General features: G+C 37.3%; 1 protein-coding gene across 1 annotated transcript in view; it reads right to left on the bottom strand.

Annotated features, from left to right (window-relative positions):
- The window catches only part of TLN2 (talin 2), a 219,549-nt gene that overhangs the window by 77,368 nt on the left and 120,609 nt on the right, over positions 1-21,572 (bottom strand). Inside the window, exons 15-30 of the mRNA XM_062583331.1 lie at positions 21,371-21,484; positions 20,404-20,512; positions 19,530-19,738; positions 18,574-18,672; positions 16,816-16,983; positions 15,367-15,661; positions 12,751-12,917; positions 11,407-11,535; positions 9,713-9,826; positions 7,759-7,872; positions 6,591-6,725; positions 5,459-5,587; positions 4,770-4,872; positions 1,984-2,192; positions 1,471-1,590; positions 259-456 (exon numbers count right to left, since the gene is read on the bottom strand). Of these exons, the coding sequence (XP_062439315.1) occupies positions 259-456; positions 1,471-1,590; positions 1,984-2,192; positions 4,770-4,872; positions 5,459-5,587; positions 6,591-6,725; positions 7,759-7,872; positions 9,713-9,826; positions 11,407-11,535; positions 12,751-12,917; positions 15,367-15,661; positions 16,816-16,983; positions 18,574-18,672; positions 19,530-19,738; positions 20,404-20,512; positions 21,371-21,484 (2,412 nt within the window). The remainder of the gene's footprint in view (positions 1-258; positions 457-1,470; positions 1,591-1,983; positions 2,193-4,769; positions 4,873-5,458; positions 5,588-6,590; positions 6,726-7,758; positions 7,873-9,712; positions 9,827-11,406; positions 11,536-12,750; positions 12,918-15,366; positions 15,662-16,815; positions 16,984-18,573; positions 18,673-19,529; positions 19,739-20,403; positions 20,513-21,370; positions 21,485-21,572) is intronic.

The raw sequence follows: 21,572 nt of genomic DNA, 5'->3' as shown, positions 1-21,572 counted from the left end.
TTAATTAGCTAACACCCCAAACTAGGCAGGAATATGAAGTTGCATTTCTGAGTGGGACCAGGAAGAAACTCCAGTATCTTGTATAAAATGCAAACAGTCAGATTTCTCTTCACTCCAGATAGCCAGTTATGGATGTTATGAAATAGTCATGTATCATCCATCATTTCTGGATAGATGCTGACACTAGCATATCGTACCATATTCCCAAGATAGCCCTTGTCCCAATTAGCATGACAAAAGCGAACAAAGAAACCTTACTTGTGCTTGGCCAGCCATTTCAATACCAGCATCAAGGAATTCATCAAAATCATCACTGAATTTTCCAGAGGCTGCAGCCAATTCCCCGCTTTGGCCCCGCGTAGCATGAACAACTTCTCCTGCCGACTGGTTCAGATCTGCTGCTGCCTGGTTCAGTTCACTCTGAGCTTCCTGGAAAGACTTGGAACTTGGTGGTAGCTGCGAGAGAACAGCAGCTTTTACTTTAAGGGCTAGTAAGTCACATCAGCTTTCACAACTGGAAAGCTCAGCAATTCAAAAACACTAATGCAATATAGCAACGAGCTTCACACACAAGCAAGAACACACACTGCATCTGCATTGCTAGGATGGCTCTCAACTAGAAACCTATACAATCCTGAGCTCAGTCATGCTTTAAGCAGGAAGATAAGGTTTTGACTTTGGAGTTCTAAGTATTGTCTGTGTTCAAAAGAGGAAGTTTTCAAGGAACAGACAAGGTGACAACTATTTTATGGTTTAACTACAAAAGTTGAAGTGATAAGCACTGAAAAAGATTTAAGAATCTTGTTCAAGTGATCATCCACTCCCACTAGCAAGCTTCTCAGAACAATGCAAAAGTATCAGCAGTTCTTACACGACTCCAAACTCAGTCCTGACCTGATTTGACTAAAGGCATTCCACAAACAGGTAAAAAAAATAATATTCTTCCTTCATTTTCAGAATCGCAAGATCATTTGTAGGAGTAGATTTATGATGTTCAAATTGCATAGCCTTCAGGGAAGTTATCAGTGCAGAAAGGGTTTTTGAGACACTGATGTAGTGAAACAGAAACTTAATATTTTATATCTTTACACAAAATCACTATAGATGTGCCTTTTTGAATGACTATAATACTCCTTAAACTGAATGAATCACTTCTCAGAAAGTGAGAGCAGAGCTGGATGATAATTTTCACAGTGAAATTGTGGCACCATAGTTGGCATTTCCAAAACATAAAGTAATGGTGATCAAAGACAACTTAAACATCCATGGCCTTCATAAGCCACAAACATATGCCAACTTGCCCGTGAATTAGAACAGCAGTTCAACTTGAGAAGTGGCTTCTAAACAAAAGGCAAAGAATATTTAAAGCACATTTGCTTTAAGTTTAATTTGTTTGTTACGCATCAACTGCGAGTAACAGACTTGATTTTCATTTCTCTCAAATTATTTGCACATTAGAAGACATCTCACCGAATCAACAAGGAGCTTCTTGCTGGATTCTCCAATGCTCTTCAAAGCTACATCCACATCCTTTTGTCCAGGCAGACAATTCACACAGTTATTTAATGAGTGAGACACTGCTTTTGCCACCTATAGTAATATAATAAAACATACGGAGACTGAGAAAGGCTTAAGTGAATATTGTTCTAACAGGAGGCATATTCTATAGCTGGGCATTTTAAAACTCTGACAAGCCATTTTTAAGGCTTATGACTTCCTTCTTTTTGAATAGGACATGCATACAGACACTTGATCTGGTAATGCTGAGTTTAACAGTTCCATTTTGCAGTCTAGAAGCCTACTTTCCAAATATTTTGTGGAGTAAAAGCACTAATAAATGTATCTTCATATTAAGTTCTTCTTTCTGAAAGATAGCTATAATAATGCAGATGGTGCTGAGGTGCGGTATTTCACGTAAGTGCTCTGTTCTAAGCAATCTGTGAGTTTTCCATGATTCATGTAGCAGCTTATTTCACAACTCACCTGGGCTAATCTCTGCTGACTGTCCGCATCCCCTGGTGCGGCCAGGGCCTGCTTTGCCTCCTGAATAAGCATAGCAGAGCCTTCCATGACATCTCTTGCTGAATCTAACATTGCATGGGCAGCCACAGGGTCTGTAGTAGATGCTGCAACCCCTCGTGCTGCCTGAGCCAAAGTCTTCAGAGCCTGAGCAGTTTCTCTGGCAGCGACCCCTATATTCAGATTTCACAAAGGGCTATTAGTATCCTCAGAAACATTATCCTTTCATTTTATGACAGCTGAATTTGCAGGTAATGGTCTCATTTCAACATAACATTTCAAATGTAGTTTAAAACAACACCTTCAAATACAAGTATGTTTGAAATGCATAGTGTCATTTAGCCAGAGAAATGCCCGTAGCGAAGCCATAATGTAAAAATACTCCAAAGAACATATTCCAGGGCAGCTCTGAATGACCAAATAGGTCTTAGACAGAAAGAACAAAGAATAGGAAGAATGAATAGAGTCTAAAAATAGTACATGAGAAAGTTGTATTCCAAGCTATGGGTGAAGGCAATTGTTTCCAAAAACCACATATGTGACTTCAGAGCCACAGCATCTCTGCCACTTCTGAAAAGGTGACTTTGGGATTTCGGGGGACAGGGACGGGGACAATAACAATAAAAAAAAAAATCATCTATGTAGTAACAGCTCAAGTTCCAGCAATTAAATAAAAATAGACCTTGAGGGATAAGCCCACTCCACACAATCCAACTCCATTACGAACAGAAGTAAATAAAAATAAATGAATTAATTAAGCCACAGCGAAGATACTATGAATTTTTTTTCTGTGGTCTATCTGGCCAACATTATATGATGTTCATCAGCTCTAGAGCTAAGGCCTCTGATTGTATGAGTAATGAACACATTATTCCTTTTCTGAAATTTAATTCAGATCTTAATGAAAACCAATATAAAACATTCCAATAGAAGATCTTTATTAGCCAATAGAATAGTAGACAGATTGTATTATAATATATTTCTCTAACGTAGATGGTGTATTTTCAGTGACAATGTTAAAATCGTGCTATCGCTTTCAAAACAAAACTATGGCAAAGGTTTGCACTGACTACAGGAGTCCTCTCGGTTATCTACATTTAGAAGTGTTAGAAATGACCAGAATGTTCTCGTATCCATATTACATATATTTAAAAAGCTGGGATATGGCCACCAAAAACAAATTACAGAGTTGCCAGGTCAACATTTCAACACCAATACTTTTAACTTTTCAGTTCATATCACCTCAGCATTTTTACATGCGGAAAACTTAGAACAAAATAAAAAGTGACACTATATGCCAAAGTAAAGCCAAGCTAGACAGAAATAGTAAACCACCTATGTTGCTCAACAACTTCTGTATTTGACAAACTAGCGTCAGTTATCTGCATTCTTGATTCAAGGAAAATTTCAGGAACAATACCCACGCATTCTCTTCATTTATTGCGTGAGTAGCCATATTTTAAGCTCGACTTAAATTACCGGAATACCAGAATAGAAAAAAGTCTGTTTTACTTTCAGTTTAGTACTGTTTACACCTTCTACAATAACTTTCAGTGCCAAGTGAAAAGAGACTTAAAATGGCAGTTGCAGACGAAAGGGAATCATTAAACAGTGAAGATAAACGGCAAAGATTTTATCACTGAGAAACAGCAGAACTGGCATACCATCTACAAACATTCAAGGCTTACTTGAGCACAAAATAGTTCCTGTAAAACAGCATAGAATAAGATAGAAGATAGAAAAGGATTATTCTTCAGCTGAATAAAAACTCGGTATTTCGTAAGATTTCCTGACTGAACAGCTCTCGTAGCTCTCATGTTAAAAGAGCTACTAAATTCAATTATTAGATATCAGCTTCAAGTATAAGTATTTGTATTCCTTCATCAGATATCCCAGTGCTAGCTTCTGAATAACTGTGTAATAGAAATGTGTGTCATCTTAATCTAATTACATCTGCTTCAAGTGAAAGCAACTATAAGTTATGTAGCCTTGATGCAATTATATTCTATGAAATGGTAATTGCTGTAATCCATTTTACCAGTAATATTAAGAAAATTCTACTGTAGCATTTGCACAGCTTTTGTTTCCTACAGAAAGGAGGCGGAACATATTATCCAAGTGTAAACCTTCGCCCTCCCCCAAGATCATCATCATTATTAGATTTTTTCAGTTCCTAGAAGTACAGGTATGAAAACTGAGGCAACTCCTAAAAAGAACAAGCTGTAGAATCCACGTGCCCACATTCCCTATGGGCTTTAATCTAAATGACACAAAAATGATTGAGTCAGAGACTAGCTGCATTGTAGCATCTAGTAAGCAATGCACAGTTTTTAAACACCACCAAAGGATCCTGAGCGCATTTTAAAGCACAAGATGCAAATATATCCCAAGGACCTTTTTAACCTTCTTTATAGAGAGCAACATTTTCAGGTGGCACTGACCTTTAAAATTGCATTACATTTTAATTCTGTCCTTCACAAAGAGTTTTGGCGGTGTGTATTTTCATAAACAACAGATGGCTCAATCCATTCTGATTACACACAGACATACAGCAGACTGCAACACTATTTGTTCCATTATGAAGCACATTCTTTACATTAACAATTGCTAGCAGCTTGCAAAATAGACTATCTGCATAAAAATAAGGAAGCAAGCAATTCCATGATTTAAGTAGCCCATGATAAGAAAAACTTCTAACAAGTATATTATGGGAAGCAGAGTTTTCTCAGACATTAGGAATAAAACAGTACCTGTGTAATGCTCGTTGCCTTGAGCAGCACAAGTTAACAACTGGGCCATTGATGAACCAACAGCTTTTGATGTACTACCCAGATCCTGAGCACATTTCTCAAGCTGTGAAAAATTACAGAGGACAAATTTCTGTTTTTAAGGTCAATTAAAACACACCTTCCTTTTAAGTGATATGAAAAAATTCTCAACTTTCCCCAAAAAGAACTTTCACATCAGCTATTGAAATACACATACCAGTTCTCTGAAACCTGATCAGCATGCTTTCCATGTCCTAGCTGAAATAAAATCATGTATCTGGCTGTGTGAAAAACAAAAACCCCAGAACTATATTTTAAAATTAGTAACAGAAATCCTTATCTAATAACATAATACCAATTTTACAGTTCTCTTTATCATTATAATTTCCTAGTCAAAAAGGAGAGACTTTGAAACAGCACTACTGAATTTCAGTTTGGGCAAAATGGAAGGAAGGCCTGCAGTCCTATGTGTTCCTGCTACAGAATATACTTTTATTGATGTAATACGAATATATTATCTTTTTAAAAGAATTAGTGTAAAATCCTGTCAGAATGAGCATTAGCCAGGGCCTCCTGACTTGTTTTGCTTCATATATATATATATATATTTTTTTTAATAGCTAACATCATAGGGTTTTTTGCTTTTAAACGAAACGTTCTTTATCAATCACCGTTTCTCCTGGAAGAGGTTTTAACTGTCCATCCACAGCTGCCACCTTTGCATCTTGCAGTTCATTTTTCAGTGTCTGGACTGTGTTCAAAGCAGAATCGATCTCCATTGGGCCACATGCTTCATGAGCCTATTCAGAAATCAGATCAATGAAACTGTTATGATCCATAAGCCTTTTCCACTAACAAAAATGGTAAATGCTTCAGATAACATCTGCCAAACATCATCTAACATGATGGTGGATCTCATGACTTCAAGAGCACCTGCAGACATTCCGAAGTGCTACCCATCAGAAATTACAAATTGCCACACAATCTTTTTAGTTTGTGAGTAGATTAACGTATTGTTAAGAGTCACCAAGGGAATGAGATGTACTTAGCTTATGCAAATGTATCTTCATAATTAGTCAACTCAGGTACAGAGAAAACATTACTACTGCAGCCTGGATTTGACCTTTGAAAAACAGCTTAGGTATGATGAATAAACTGCTCACAGGCCTTTGATATTGCAGCAGTCATGTGATCATCAGTACCTGAGCTAGAGTTTAAAGTTTGCTCAGGTGTGCTAGTATATGCTGCAATCCTGGGTTAGGGTGTCAGTATGCACCAGAAAAGAGCATTTTCAGAACTTCTCCCCATCCTTTCCCTTAACAATACCCAAGATTTAGAAGTCTGTGTGTCAAACAATTAGCCTCCACTTCCTTGAGAACTGGAGCACCTCTGCAGTCTGCTGTCACCCCACGGACCACAGCAGAGACAGATCTGGGTTCTCCTGAGCCAAGCATGAGCAGGAGGTAAACTCTCTTTCCCCACCACCTTCAGATGTAACAACACCTCACAGCTTTGATGGGCTGCTCAGTGCACATCTTCCTCCTGCCATTTTGATATGGCAGATATGGCAAGGGTAGCACTAGCTTTTCAGGTTTTTTGACACTTCTTTCTTCCCCTTTCAATTATGGTAACAGAAGCCACTTGGGACTCGGCGCAAACTATGCATGGAAAGAGATATTGAACGACAAACACTGCCTAAGCATGATCATTCCCCTGGGGGAAAGAGACAGTGGACCAAGCAGGAGTAAGCCTGTGACCATCAACTTGGCCAACTTGCTCTGTTTAGAACTACTATCTACCTACCTTCTGGGAGGCAGTTCGTAGCTCAGCTAAGCTGGTGGCAAGATTCTTCGCACACTGACTTAGCTGCATTGCTGCCGCTTGATCAGTCACTGTGGGGACAGCAGCTTTAGCAGATGCCACCATTTTACTTCCAGGCTGTTCAAAGAGGAGAAAGGAACACTTCTGGTTTTATTAGCTTACTCTCTTTAAACAACGCTCAGGACTGAATGAACGATTGAACAGAAAATGTCTGATCACTCCATTCCTATAGCAACCATGACGCCTCTACATGTTCTTCATGTACTTGTTTGCCATTAACCATATACCACCTAGCTCCCAGTCTGTTCCTTCCCTTGCTGCATCTTGTCACAATCTACACGCCATCTCTGCAGCCGAAACTATTTGTGCTTTACTACTACAAAGGTACCAATGGCTACCTAAAGCCTTTAAGTACTTCTATAGACTATTTAAAATTTAAACTTGTAGTTTTGCCATTCAGTATCTATGTGATGTAAGGAGATCCAGGCAGCACAGACATCAAATTGTTAAGAAATTTCCAATTATATTATTTCAAAATTCTTTAAGTTGAAAATATAATTGAAACAGTAACTCTCCACAAGGGTTGTGGCTAGTAGTTTGCCTACTTTGCTGATTCTGCATCATTAGTGAGCTCCTGATACTTTCAAAGAAGCACAGGCTTGAATTCAAGGTTTTGTTCAAAACTTCGATCAAGATCCACTGCAATGGCAGGCTAATATCTAAGAAACATCAGTAATATTCCCCTTTACATGCAAAGAACTCTGGAAACACTTATTGCAACACTGACTTCATCTTCACCAGGAGTGGTTATAACAGTGCCTCACACATTCAAATCTCTGTTTAGAGAGATGCTGAACTCTCACCACCCAGGAAGTGTGTAATGAACAAGAAGAGAAATGCCACTGCTATGATATTCCTTTTTCATATCCTTCGGTTTTCTTGTAACTTATATCCACAATGTTATTTTTCACTGTCCACAGCTTAGGCATCTGACCTGAGGAACTAAATTTTCATTACTGATTGTGAGTTACAGGTAAGAAACTTATGTACAGCTCTCAACAGCTCTCTGCTTATCACAAACAAAACCACAGACCATTCAGAAATGCCTTCTGCTCCAAGGGAATCTACTATAGTGAATAATTCACATCACCTGAAGGAAGTTCTGGCTGGAATTTATCAGAGCTAGTTGGGCACTGAGGTCTTCTGCCTGAGCTTGACTTCCTCTTACACCCTGCACCAACTGAGGAATGTGATCTGCAACATTCTGTAGGAAACAAAGGAAGCAGCTTTAAGCAGATAAACATCCCCACAACCCTGAGTAAAGCAAGTCACCTCTCCCTTGAAGCTAACCCATAAAATTCACAGCTACAATACTGTTGTGCCTGCACTGAATTTTTTAGGATTACATGGAACTGAATTAATATGAGAGAGGAATTTTCAGAGGTTTTCTACTGTCAGAAATCTTTATTCATGCTACCCATTAATTTAAAAACTGTATGATAGTCACGATTCTTCCACAAAAATATGTTGGCATAAAGTATTTTCAGCGACTGCTTTTTCATGTTCAAATTCCAGTTGTGGAGATATAAGTGGCTTAGATTTTCAAAAGAATGACTTGCTTTCAGAAAAATGTTGTCTTTTATACTCAGCACCACAGCCTACTTTTCCTTGACTTCTAACAACAGTTCATAGAATGCCTGTAACATTTAGAAATGCATATCATTAAAAGTCGATTCCGAAACTGCCCAAATTCGTGCTCGCATGACTCATCAGTCCACGTCATCAGTCATAACACTTACCTCAATACTGCAATACTGATTTCTCCCTCCACCCTCCCCAAAGCACAAAAATGGATATTGGACCTTCTCTGCTGTCTAATAAATCAGCATTTAGGTCAAACTAGAATGAACTATAATCAATACAGCAAATAAGCTTTACTATTATTATTCATGCTGAAATATCAGCTGCCTACAACACAGTCTTGAAATGTACCTGAGTTACAAAATTTATTTCCCAGATTTCTTAAGAACACCAGCATAAGAAATAATCGCTGAATATTAATATGTTTTTTTGAGAATGCCTTAATGGTTTTGTTCTCATACTCCACATAACTGCTCTAGTTAGAAGAATACACTTTTACATTCTACAGTTTATTTTAAAAATTTGTTTTAATTACTCTGAAAATTGTGAAGCAATACTAGTTAAAGCTAGAAATTAAGATAGCAACTGTAGCTTAACACTAAAGAGAACAATTCTCAGAAAGGCTCTGAATTCCAGGTTAGAACTACAAGAATGTGCTTGACTTCAGGCATACCTTGAGCTCTGTGCTCTTGGCAGCCTAACTGAGAGTTAAGAATCATGTAGTCCTATAGTATGGTCTGTAACTTAGCAGGAAAAATGACATTTAAGGCCCAAATTGCTTGTATCTGATAACCAGAATAGAAAGATCAGTGTTGTTAATTATATAGGACCAACATATTAAACAAGATTTTACATTGTTATATTATAAAATGCTATTGCTATTCCATACTTTTTTGTGGAATATTTAAATGTTTACTACACAACAGTCCTCAGTGCCATTTCACTGCATATATCATCCAAAAACCTCTTTTCATAATTGCAGAGCTAGGCCCACCCACTGAAGGGAAAGTTGTGCACTAAACTGATGGGCAAGACTTCTTGTCACTGTACCAATTCCCGAGCAACTGCATACACATACACAGTGTTTCCAGCTTAGCTCTGCATATACAGTACTGTTGACCGATTTGCAGCAAAACTTTTGATTACAGCACTTGCTTCAGGTAAATTGGTTGGTATTCTGCATGTTAATGCAAAGGTATATATGTCTGTCAATCCTTTCCAGTAAAGGAGTTTGCAAGGGTATTTGTAACAGGCAAATATTCAGTAGCTCAGCTCTTCAAAGATCCCCACATAGTAACGTAGGGAAACTATGGATAATACAATAAATCATGGTTTTCCAGAATACATACTGACCAATAGTTTTTAAATCCCCCTTGAGGTGAAATCTATTGATTATAGGTGATCTTCAGTTGCCCATAAAGTTGATTCCAAAGTTATTTGTCAATGGGCTGTGATATATTTACCTTGCAGCTCTGCACAAGTTGCTGGTGGGCTGCAGTGTTCTTGTTTGAAACAGCTGCATTCTGAGAAGCTGCAATTGTCTGAGTGGCAGCAGCTGCAGCTTGTTTAGCTGCAATCTTTGGAGAAAAAGAAACAGAACACTTACTGATAAAAAGTCCAAGCAAATTCAGAGGATGAAATAGCTAATACAGGTAACATTGAAATTAATAACTGACAGATTAAAACACTGTTTCACTATATTAATTTGCCTTAAGGAAACTCAGGGACACTCCTTTTTCAAAACAAAAATCATTTCTACAGGCTGAACATTGTTTCTCATCTCAATCTTAGCAATAATAAAGGAAAAAATACCTGGAACCATAAGGATTCTAAGCTCTTCCTCCTTCATATGATAGGCTGGCAACGTTACCAAAAGATCTCATTTAGGGAGAGCAGAAATCTCTAGTGAATTATCTACCTTCAGAAGAAGGCCAAAAAAAGCAGCCAAAGAAAATTTAGTGATCCATGCTGCCACACTAGTACCTCCGACCAAAGAATCAAGGGAGCCAAGGCTTTTTTTCTACTGAGATTGCTCTTCAGAAGAAAACATATTACAATAACACACTAACAGTACTGCTTAGTCTAAAAGCACTAACAAGACCCTGTTCAAATGTCTAGGAGTCTTATAATCAATCTCTTCCTATCACAAAATTAAATATCCAACAATTTATCAAATACATTTCAACATATTGCACAATACTGTTCTTAAATTAGCCAGATAGATAAAACCAAGTATGAGGTTCATTCTCATCATTACACACATCTTTCTTCTAAGACAAAATATATTATGTTGTAGTAAAAGGAGTCCTTTCTAAATTTGTTTACATTTAGTTTTGAAATTATATAGTATATAAATTATTATTCATTCTCTAAAGTATTCATGATTTGGAGTCTTAGATAGAATAGATTTGACGCACTTCCAGAAGATGCTCATCTATTTTGATCACATCTCATTTCACTTGAATCGTTTTCTGATTACTATAAAAGCACAGTTGGAAATTATGAATTCTGAAAAGCTGTTTTTATCTTTTTTTCCTATATTTTAACTGAAAATGGGAAATTCAGACCTTCATTAGACAAGCGTAAGCTAAATTTTAATCTTCAATGCATAGTAAACTGCCTTTTTGCCCTTGGCTGTACCACCAGCTATTATGCATCTGCTCACTTTTGTTTCAGCTTCTTTGATTCTCTGAATAACTTAACAGTTTAATTGGATATGGTACAACTTAACATATCTTTGTAGGGAAATTTACATGAAACACTGATACATACTAGTAAAAACACCGAAGGATATTTTGTGTAAATGACAGATTACAGATAATTTAAAACAGTAACGAAGTAGTAGCCCTCAGCTGTTTTAACTTTATGACTAACCCACCAAATTCCTTACAAATAAAATGCTTTCATCAGATCACTTCATCAGCAATAGAAATTCCTCAATTTCTCTGCATCTGACAACTGTGCTATCAGGTTATCACTTGAAACAAATTCCAGTCCTTGTATTCTAGAACAGAATTTACAATGTTATCATCTTTTGCTTAGCACTTTACCTAACATATGCATTTGTAATTGCTTCAAATTTAATTGCTTGAAATTATCTACAGATATTAATTATCAAAATAAACTGAAAAAAAAATCACGGGATCTTTTCCCCAACCTCTAATCTGTTGACAATTTTCTTCTTGATAGCATTCTGTGCAGCAGCATTTGTGGCAACCCGTAGTCCCTCTGCTGCTTCTCTAAGACGCTGCTGTTGATCCTCATTTTCAGGATTGGCTGCAGCTCCCTACATAAAATTTCAAAGCCAAAAACATGAGCCCTCAGAATCCTGGAGAGAACATAAAAGAATCTGAATGCTTTAGTTCCAGACCATCTCTACTACATCTGTCTTTATCTTCTTTATATTTAACTGAAGTTAGGAAGAAAAAGATCAAATTATCAAAACAATTTGAAGCAGAAGACGTATTGCCAATGCAGACTGTTGCTATACACGTCAAGCAGTTTTAGGAACTGAGTTGAACTTTTACTTCATATATGAGTGAGAGCTACTTTTCTTTCCCATCTCCAATAACATGTATTAAAGAGTTTTACAGGCATTAAAAAGCTGCTACAATTAAGTACTCTGGAAAAAGATGTTTTGTAAATGGCTTCTATTATGCTCTGTAATAGTGTGGTTCAATTGTTCATACATTCATATAATCATTTTTTTTTCATTTAATATGCCTTTCAGCAATTGTAATCTAAAATCTCTGATCTGACACAGCAATTTTCCTCCATTTGAAGTCTGAGAAAGTACTAGAAAGGACATGCTCTGCAACCAGGCACACTGGCCTTCTAAAGGCCCAGGAGGCTGTCTGGCCCTGATCAGGTAAGGAAGGAAAAGAAAAAAAAATTAAGTGTAAGATGCAAAATCTGGGAAACCACTGAAAGAGCATATCCCTACCCAGAGGATTTAAATATTTCTTTTTAGCACAAAAAGGAGATAGATGGCTAGATATCTGCCCCTCTGGCGAGAACAGACAAAAGGAGCAGACTCCCTCTCTTGTGGACAAGACTCCCCAGATAGAGGACGCTGTTTCCAAGGCAGACAGAAAAGCTGTATTGCCTGAAGGAGAAAGATAAAAAGCAAAAAGATAAAAAAAAAAAAAAAAAAAAAAAAAAAAGCCACACCATGAAAACAGAGTTTCTTTGTTACTGCTTCTGTCAGTTGTATGGGTTTTTTTTTTTTTAATTGGAAGTCTAGGACAAAATTTTGGACCACATTGGCCATGGCTGCTGGTAACTATCCTGCAAAACAATACAGGAAAGATTTAAAAAAACATAATATAAAGATAATACACAGGATTTTCTGAAAATACTCAAGATAAACAGTTAAATACAAAATATTTACAGGATAAGAAACACTGTCTCTACTATCAGTCAGTTCCTTTTCGTAATAATGCACACCTCCTCTGTGTGTCTAACTATATAATTTTAAGCTGACAGTTCAGTTTCCTGGTACCTTTGCAGCTTCAACCATGCGGGCTGTCGAATCTGCCAGGAGCTTCGCGGCAGCCAGGAGCTTCTTGGAGTTGTCCATGTCGATTTCTGCTTCAGCATCTGACCTCATGGCATTGACCAGATCTGAGGTAGCCTGAGCCAGCACCCTGGCCTGCCGCACCATTTCACCTACAGTAGCAACAGTTATATTCTTATTTTTCTTCTCTTTGTATTTCAGTTTTGGTTTCAAAAGTCATCTCAACAAGACAAAAATAAAGTTACATTTGCTGAAATGTTCTTTTGAATCAAAAAGGATAGGTAAGTAGTTCGTGGCTTAAAAGCTTTATAAATAAAATCTTGGATGACAACATAATTGAGGGAAATTGATATGATGGAGATTAAGAAGAAATTGAGGTTTTTTTAATTCTAGATAGCAAGATAAAAATCAACAAATAACAATGCTTGAAAGTAATTTTATATATGTAGTTCCAGGAAAGTCCTGAACCCAGTGAAAACCAAAGATTTTGCTTTTAGATTATAGCAAGGTTTCACCCCTTCAATAAAAATTACTATCTTTTACCTCTTCTTCCATCTTCCTGAAGTTCTTTTGCAGAAGTATCTTCTCTCTAACAACGTAAACTAGATCAAGAACTCTGTCAAGAATGACTAAGCATCAGCTAGATATTGTCAAAATAAGGTTTAAGGTATTGAAGTCTAGTGCTGGTCATAGTCAAACACAGAGACCAAACAGCAATGCATAAGTGGACACATACCATTTTTAGCGTAAATTCAACTGATCAGTTTAACATTCACTTTAACTCCTCCATAACAGACTTGAACCATACACACCTTCAGCTTTCTGCAGGTTATCCAAGCAGACAGCAGGTGTTTGGATTAAAAGCCTCCTGACTTGTAAGTGGTCACAAAAGTAATCATTGTCATGAAGGAAAAAAAAGTAATTGAAGGTAGCATTTTTCTTAGGTTGTGCAAAGCTAACTTGGGGGCTTTAGAACTGAATGCCTCCTGCTGGAATCCTCTGCTCAGACAAAGGGAAAAAAAAATGTTTTCTAGCTGTTATCAGCTATTTCCCAATTTGTAATTTTGCCTTTAAATTTTTGTTTTCTATTTTAATCTACAATGGCTAACCCAGCAACCACTCTAAACAGTCCACTTGGCATAATCCATTCGAATATCCTTTGCTGAAACATTACGCCAGCAAATGGAAGAGTGAATCTAACTCACATGGGCAATATTAAAGCAGTGACAAGCACAAGTGTCTTTGGATTCAAAATGACTTTGAGGTTGACTCACTGCAAGAAGGCAATGATAAGCTGGAAACGCCAACCGGAATCTGAATGCCTTCTGTGAAAAAGGAAGTATAGCACAGCAAGATATTCGACTAAACAGAAGATAAATGCTATCCAAGGTGCTCTTTTACTAATTCCTTTTGTACAGATGCCAAATGATTTATAAATAACAGTTAAATATGTAAACATAACTAAAATGCTTTCTTGTGCATATAAATAGTAATTAAGTTCCTTAGGGCAGCTAAACACTAGAAAACTTTCCACAACTTTCATTTGGAAAATTAAGAATGGCTTAACAAAACTTTTGCGTATCTGTGCATTTCTTAAAAATCTTGATCTCTCTAATTTCTCATGAAATGTCTTCTTCTAGGGCCAAAATATACTTGCAATTTGACAAAAAACCTCCCTGAACACTTATCTCTAATGGTTTGACACAGTTAAAAGTACAGTTCCTTAGAAACTAAGGAAACCTCTCATACATAACTTGACTTACTTTTTTAAAAAGACCGCTTACACATAAGAGCTAAAATGGCTCCATAAAGAAAAGACTAGTTGGTTCACATTTTGACTGATACATGAATGTAAATACTTAATTTCTTGTCTTCATGTTCATGTATCACAAATAGAAGGGGCAAGAAAGGAGCCTGTGAAGCCAAACTATTTTCCAAAGTGTAAGAGAACTGGATTAAAAAAAAAATCAATTTTAAATTTGCCTTGATTTCAAAGTTGTTGCTGCTCCTTCGTGTTGTTGATAATTCATAACATTCACACCTCTTGAAATTTCACCACTCTAATTAATCTCTTTCTTTACTAAAAGATCAGATTGGGTCAGTTAAATATCAGGCATCCCAAGTTCGATTGGTTCTAAAAGTTGCCCATTTTAGAAGTGTCACTGGAAAAACATAAATGTGACATTTCAAAAATCACAACGTAAAACCCAAGCATACAAAATCAAAATCTATGCAACCTTACTAGTGGTAGATAAAAAGCATTAATGAAATCAATCAGTGGGGAAGTAGTTGCTTATGGGTCTGTCTTCATATTTAAAGATAAGAAATTGCTATAATTTTTTTGAAATGCAGCACTGGAATATAGACAAAAAAATACTAGATTGATCCCTTTGCATATTAGAACAAATATTTTGTGAAGATCTGTTATCTAGCACACAACTATAATATTTTGCTTATGGGTTGAACGACTACTTCTGGGACCACTAGCCTAGAAGTACAGCACACTTCAGGGAAGGCTTTTTTTTGATCTGCATTATTCGAAATATTCACATCTCCAGGAACCTGTGATTCTTAAAAGCTTCGTCCATTAGAGAGACTCACCGGCATCTCCCATTGAACTGAAAATACTCTCTGTGACACACATGATGGTATCTGTAGCCTGGTCATAGCGTCCAATGGGCTCTCCCCTGCTTGCAAACTGGCGGACGTGCTGCAAGAGGTCATTCAGGGCTTGGCTGACAATGCTGGCAGCTGCACTGACCTGCTTCAGTAACTCAGTGTCATCTGTGGCAGCCTGGCAGGCCCTCATGCAGTTCTCCACTGAACGATCCACCAGTTTCCCTGCCTCAATCAGCTGTTCCTGGCACACTGGAGAGCTGATGGTGGGACTCACAACCTGCACCGAGAAGAGATGCAGAGCATTCAGAAAAGGCTTAACTAAGAATTTCCTAATTATTAACAGGTGACATCTATTGCCTCAGGCTTTTTACTTAACATGTTTTCCCTATATGGAAAACCCTGAAGTGAGTATTTAAACATGTGTCACTGAGCTTTCCTTTACTACAGGTAGTATCAGACCCCTAAATTAGGGATCTGGGCTACCCATATAGTAATTTTAGTCTTAATTTAGATGTTCAGAACAGAGACCTCCCCATCTCGTTTCATGCTTTTGTTAGTAGCTATTGAACACAGTTAACACTAGGGAGTGGTTCTAAAGGGAAGGCAGAGGCCAAACTTCCGCAAAGTAGCTATGTCCACTGGCACAATTCTGTATCCTGGAATTCCAAGTAACCAAAATTTTAATGGGAATAGGTTTTGTAAAGCCATCCTTCACTAGCCTCTGTTTTTTCTTGTTAAATTAAAAGTAATCCTTGACAAAAGGAGACACAACATTTTGGCAGAAGGCAGGCACAAGACAGATGATAAGCTGAGTAATCTACACATATAAGCTAGAAACAGTCCTCTCACGTTTTGTTCAGGCACATACAGACAACTCTGGGCAATGTGAAAGCTGTATACATCTTATGGGAAAATGGATGCCACTGAGTGTTCTTTTGCTGACCCAAAGAAATTCACCAGCAACAAGAATATCAAGCCCCGATTAACAAACCTTCATACGTATTCATTACAGAAAGCCCTTTTAGCCAAAGCTATAAAGGAGGAAATAATGAAAATTTAATATCTAAAATTGGCAACTAATTTCATTACAATCCTCTGTGATATTTTACAATAGTTGAATATCCATTTTCCAACCACAATTAACCCTATGAAAGCAGGCCTTCAGACTTCAAAAGCAGTATTCAAATAGCAAATGTGAATTGTTTCATTTTTAAAACTAAACTCAATGGCTTTTCCAAAGGCAAAAAAGTCACAGAAGACTTAACATACCAGTTACAAACTTACAGGTGACAAAAGTTTACTAACCAGTAACTTCAGTACTACATAAACATAGAACCATGCTACCGAAGTATATTGTCCAAGACTCCTGGAAGAACACAGAGCATACACCCAAAACAACGCCTTGTTGCTGCAGAAACACTGCTAGCTTACCTTGGCACAAGCCACAAGCTGGGAAGTAGAGAGTGCACATTGTGTAGCAGCAGCAATGACCCTGTTCTGCAGGACAGTATCCTCAGCCACCTGTGCTACGTTCTTGGCTTTCAGCACTAACATGGCAGCAGCATTTGCAACAGCTTTGGCTAGACTCATCAGAACATCCTGGTAAAATAAGGGAAAACTCAGTCTTACAAACAAAGCATAGTTTATGCCTGGCTTATCTAAGATCAAACTTGAGACTCCAAGGGGTAAGAAGTTTTCCAGTTTTACTCTCAAAAAGTAAGAATGAGATTTTTGTTTTGTGAAAGAAAGCAACATTGCTATTACTCAGAAAATTTGTGATTCTTCTGTTCAAGACCAGAAAAGCACTGATCTGTAGACATTATCAGGTTACTGGACTGAATGAGTACGGAGTATCCTAAGTTTTGAATCGACTAGGCATCCATAAAGAAATCATATCCCAAATTTCAACATGCCTATCTTGACTTCCTGAGAATGCACCATCAGTGCAAAAACTTGAGTTCACTACTGAATACATGCTAAATATCTGCAGTAAGGATAAAGACCTCAAAGAGCAAAATGGTAACTGAGGGTAGACAGTATTTGAGCTAATACAGACTTCCAAGTTACTTCAAAGCGCTCAAGAGTATTGACAAATACAACCCCCTTTTTGAAAAGATGCAGCTTTCAATCAAATTAGTTGCATGTTCATAGCATAAATATAGCCCTATAAAAGCATTTAGTTGTTACTAAGTAGTCACTCCAGAATAACACTTTAATCTGCTATTAAAACAGCTTGAGACACACTGTAAAGGTACATGATGTTAAAATGATTTGCTTTTCTCATTAAAAGATAGATACATTTATGCAGAATTCTGACTTTGCAGCAGAGAAAACTTTTAACTTCACAATTTAGCAACCTAAATTTTTATTTTGTTTCTAGAAATGAAGGCCACATAAATCATCCATCTCCTTACCCACTGTCTCCAACATCCTGTAACACTTACTAGAACATTTATCAAAGAAAGAAGGCAGAGGGTTGCAATATGTATTAAACTAAAAATACAAATGAGAATTGATGAAACTTGCAGACAGGATTATTCATGGAAAAAATGCCTAAAATGGCCCTTAAGTTGCATTGGCATACATCTCATACAGTACACTCCAGAGAGCCACTTGTTGCTGTAAACTACTTCCCTTTGGTTCTGAGGTAGACCTGTTCTTGACACTGAGTGAAAAAATCCAAATGTTTCTAACATGTTTCTAACGGAGCATTTAAGGACAATGGTTTTAAATTGCCAAAGGGTAACTGTGCTATTAAGCCATACAGGCATTATGCTTTTCTAATAATATTAATCTTTTAAAAATAACATCGCAACACAGTAACTTTTTTCTAAACTTACCAGAAGTTTGTGTAGAGTAGAATTTGAATAGCAAGAATCTGAACAGTATGCAAATAGCCTCAGTCATGCATTTTAAACAAAGGAGAATATACAGCAAACAGCTCTCCATGAGGGAAGAAACCCTCTATGTGACACACTGAATGAAGCAGGGGTTCCTATGAGAACATTTACATCATTTTGTGATGTTTTAATTGAAAGCAATTTTATAATGGGTTAGCCTCAATTATCATTAAGTAATATCAAATCTAGCATTTCCTAACACCACTGTGGGAAGCCTCATTTTTATACAGTGGTTTCTTCATTAAAAAGCTGCACAATTCTCACAGTGACCAACTACTCCCCTCCTTACCTGGAACCTTTCATCTGTTTCGTTTTCCCCAATTTGTCTCAGAAGCTCCCCACTAGCTTGCCCAATACTTCCAGCTGCAGTCAAAACTGTCTGTCGAGGCTGGAAAAATATAATGATGAAACAATTTAGAACAAACAAACAAACTTTATTTAAACTTCCAGATTTCCTCCAAGAACTTCTGCATTAACATGCAATCAATATGACAAAACACAAACAAACAAACCAACAAAAACAGAAAAAACACCACCAAATACCCCCTTCCCAACATACACACACCATCAACCAACAGAAATAATTTGGAAATTTCGAAAATCTTTTCTTTTCCATACACATTTGTGGCTTACTACATGGGTTTCATCCGCAGTGCTCCCAGAAAGTGTGAAGAATGCAAAAGGACTTTAATAAGCATTTTTGCATTAACTCAAGAGAAAAATACATCAGGTACCGTCAATATGCCAACTAATTTGGAACAGCAGCAGCTTTCATGTTCTTTAACCCAAAATACCCGAAGAAATCCAAGACAAACTGGCTGCTAATTTTAACTCATATCAAACTATCAAAATAGTAAAGGTGGTCAGTACTTCCTCATTTCTGGAAAAATGAAGGTTAATTTCTCCTATTTTATATGTTAAAGCACACAGCAAATACAGTAAAGAAAGAAATCAGGAACAATTATCTCCTCATTTCCTGCTGAGTTCTAGTAATGTATAAAATTTGCTTTTAAAAGAATACACTACCAAGACAATTCAAATTATTACACAAAACTATGCAAATAACGTGGAGCTTTCCACTATCAAAGTGCAGGACTTAAAGGCATAAAGACAGAGATAGGCATAGGGATCAAAAAAGAACTGTTTGCAATGGGGACATTAAGTGAGACTGATAAAAGCCAATGTTTCAGAAGAGCCATGCATGTCGTGCATTTTAAAGAGCCTGAAAAGGTTTCATGTTCTCACCTCTCCTGAAGTGGGCTGCACAGCTTTCAGCAAGTCTGAGACAGCACCAGCCAGTGTTCGAGCAGCTTTAAGGAGGTCTTCTCCACTTCCAACTTCATCATCCATGAGGGCAGCAAGTAGTTTCACACCTTTAGACATCTCAGTGAGGTTGGAAGAGATGGTTGTAATTGCACATCCCACAGCAGTGTAATCAGTGTCAACTGGGTCACCTGCAGAGTAAACCATTTTTCATAAACAGCAGGCTTCAGAGGTTAAAAGGGCAAAAGCCGCCACAAGCTGCACTCTAGTGAGAGACAACTGGTACACTTGAAGATGGTCAAGCAATGTCTACTAAGTAACTGAAATGTCACTTCAAAATTTAGGTCTAAAATATTTCCAATCTCTGTATTTTTTTCTAACATAATTTTTCTTTCTCCCCATGCAATTTGCTGAGAAGTCTACAATTTCAGCTATCTTTTCTGTTTCAACTTGAAGGATCCTAGGGTAACACAGTATTACCCCCTCTTACGCCACTTGGAATTCCTTCAACTCATAATTTGCAAAAACATACAAATAAACATTCATAATCTCTAACATTGGTCAGATAAATGATGCATATTTGTAATAACCTTGCAAAATTGCTACGTTACTTTGGTGAAGAAGCAAGCTACATTTTATCTTCATCAATGGTAGTTCTTCTAGTGTTAGAGATGATAAATTGAGAATTTTAAAACTGTGATTGGGAGAGATAGGTAAGCTTGTTCCACAAATCACTGCACTCAGCTACTACAGTATTTGGAAGTAAAGCTATTCTCAGCTGTCTCACAGTCTGTCACTATGTTACTTAGACTGAAAAGGTCAGAGACTACTAGAAAGACTTTCCTTTGAAATTTACCTGCTGTAAGATTAACAACAGATGCAGTTCCTGCAGTAATAGCATCAACCTGAGAGTGTATTTCATGTTTTGATTCATCAACCTTGTTCTGAACCCATACTCTTGATGCCTGAAGAGCAACAAAATAAAAAGAGAAAGAATAACAAAACATACAAGTATTAAGGACTTCAGCGAGGTCCTGTAAATCAGGATCTTGTATAAAATGCTTCACAAACCTTTAAAAGTGGAACAGAGGACAGGAAGCAATCCTTTAGAGTGAAATACAAAAGTAAACATTTTCTTTTGCAGAATCCCTCACTATACAATTGCTACTGAAGTTCAACAGCTGCCCTTTAAGGTGAATGCCATAAAGACATTATGTATTCAAGAAAGCTGTAGGTTTTTGACCACCAGTTCCCATGAACAGTAGGCTTAATCTTTCCCCCTACCCTACCCTACATCAGAAATTTCAGGCTTTGAAAATATCCCAGGCAGACTGTTACCAGGCAGGTCTGGCCTTCTGAGCCAGAGCTGGGAAAAAAAAGTAAAGCCACTTATACCTCCAAAAACAAGGTGAGGAACTTTGTGGTATCTCTTGAAGAACCAAACTTACTCTGTTTTAGCATCACAAGTGGACCTTATCAGAAGCCTGTTAATTTCTTTCAAGTATCCAGGAGAGAGTTATCCCTGCTGCAAATACTGGCCTGCTATTTGCCTTTAATTGTATATGTTCAGAGGAAACAAGTAAGATTATGGAAATGATTATGCAAGGAAGTTTGCTCCACTTATCCACTTAATCTCAGAAGATTAATGAGAGCTAGACATAACAGCATACATATGCAAATTCCTTAAAGCAAGCACTTTTTTTTTTTAATCCCATTTAAAAAGCCATAGAGATAGCACTTTAGATCCAGGGACAATAACTAAACTGGTCTGAAAACACCCCAAGCCATTAAGATTCATTTCTATGGAGATTAGATAAACTCACCATGTCCTGTCCTAGAGGTGGCAGGTTATCAACTTCATTGAGGTCAGCTTGTGCCTGTTGAACAGCATGCATACTAGTATTTATAGTCCCCATCAAAGCCTGCTGAGCTGAGGTCTGAAAGGTAGAACAAGGAGACGGGTGTGTGCCATGTTCCAAACAGCATTTCTGGTAGATATTACATTGATGCTAAGCAGCACTGAGT

This window comes from Rhea pennata, chromosome 10 (assembly GCF_028389875.1).
Source record: "Rhea pennata isolate bPtePen1 chromosome 10, bPtePen1.pri, whole genome shotgun sequence".
NCBI classification, from domain to species: Eukaryota; Metazoa; Chordata; class Aves; order Rheiformes; family Rheidae; genus Rhea; species Rhea pennata.
The sequence above is the reverse complement of the archived record's forward strand: the minus strand, read 5'-3'. Positions and strand labels throughout refer to the sequence as shown.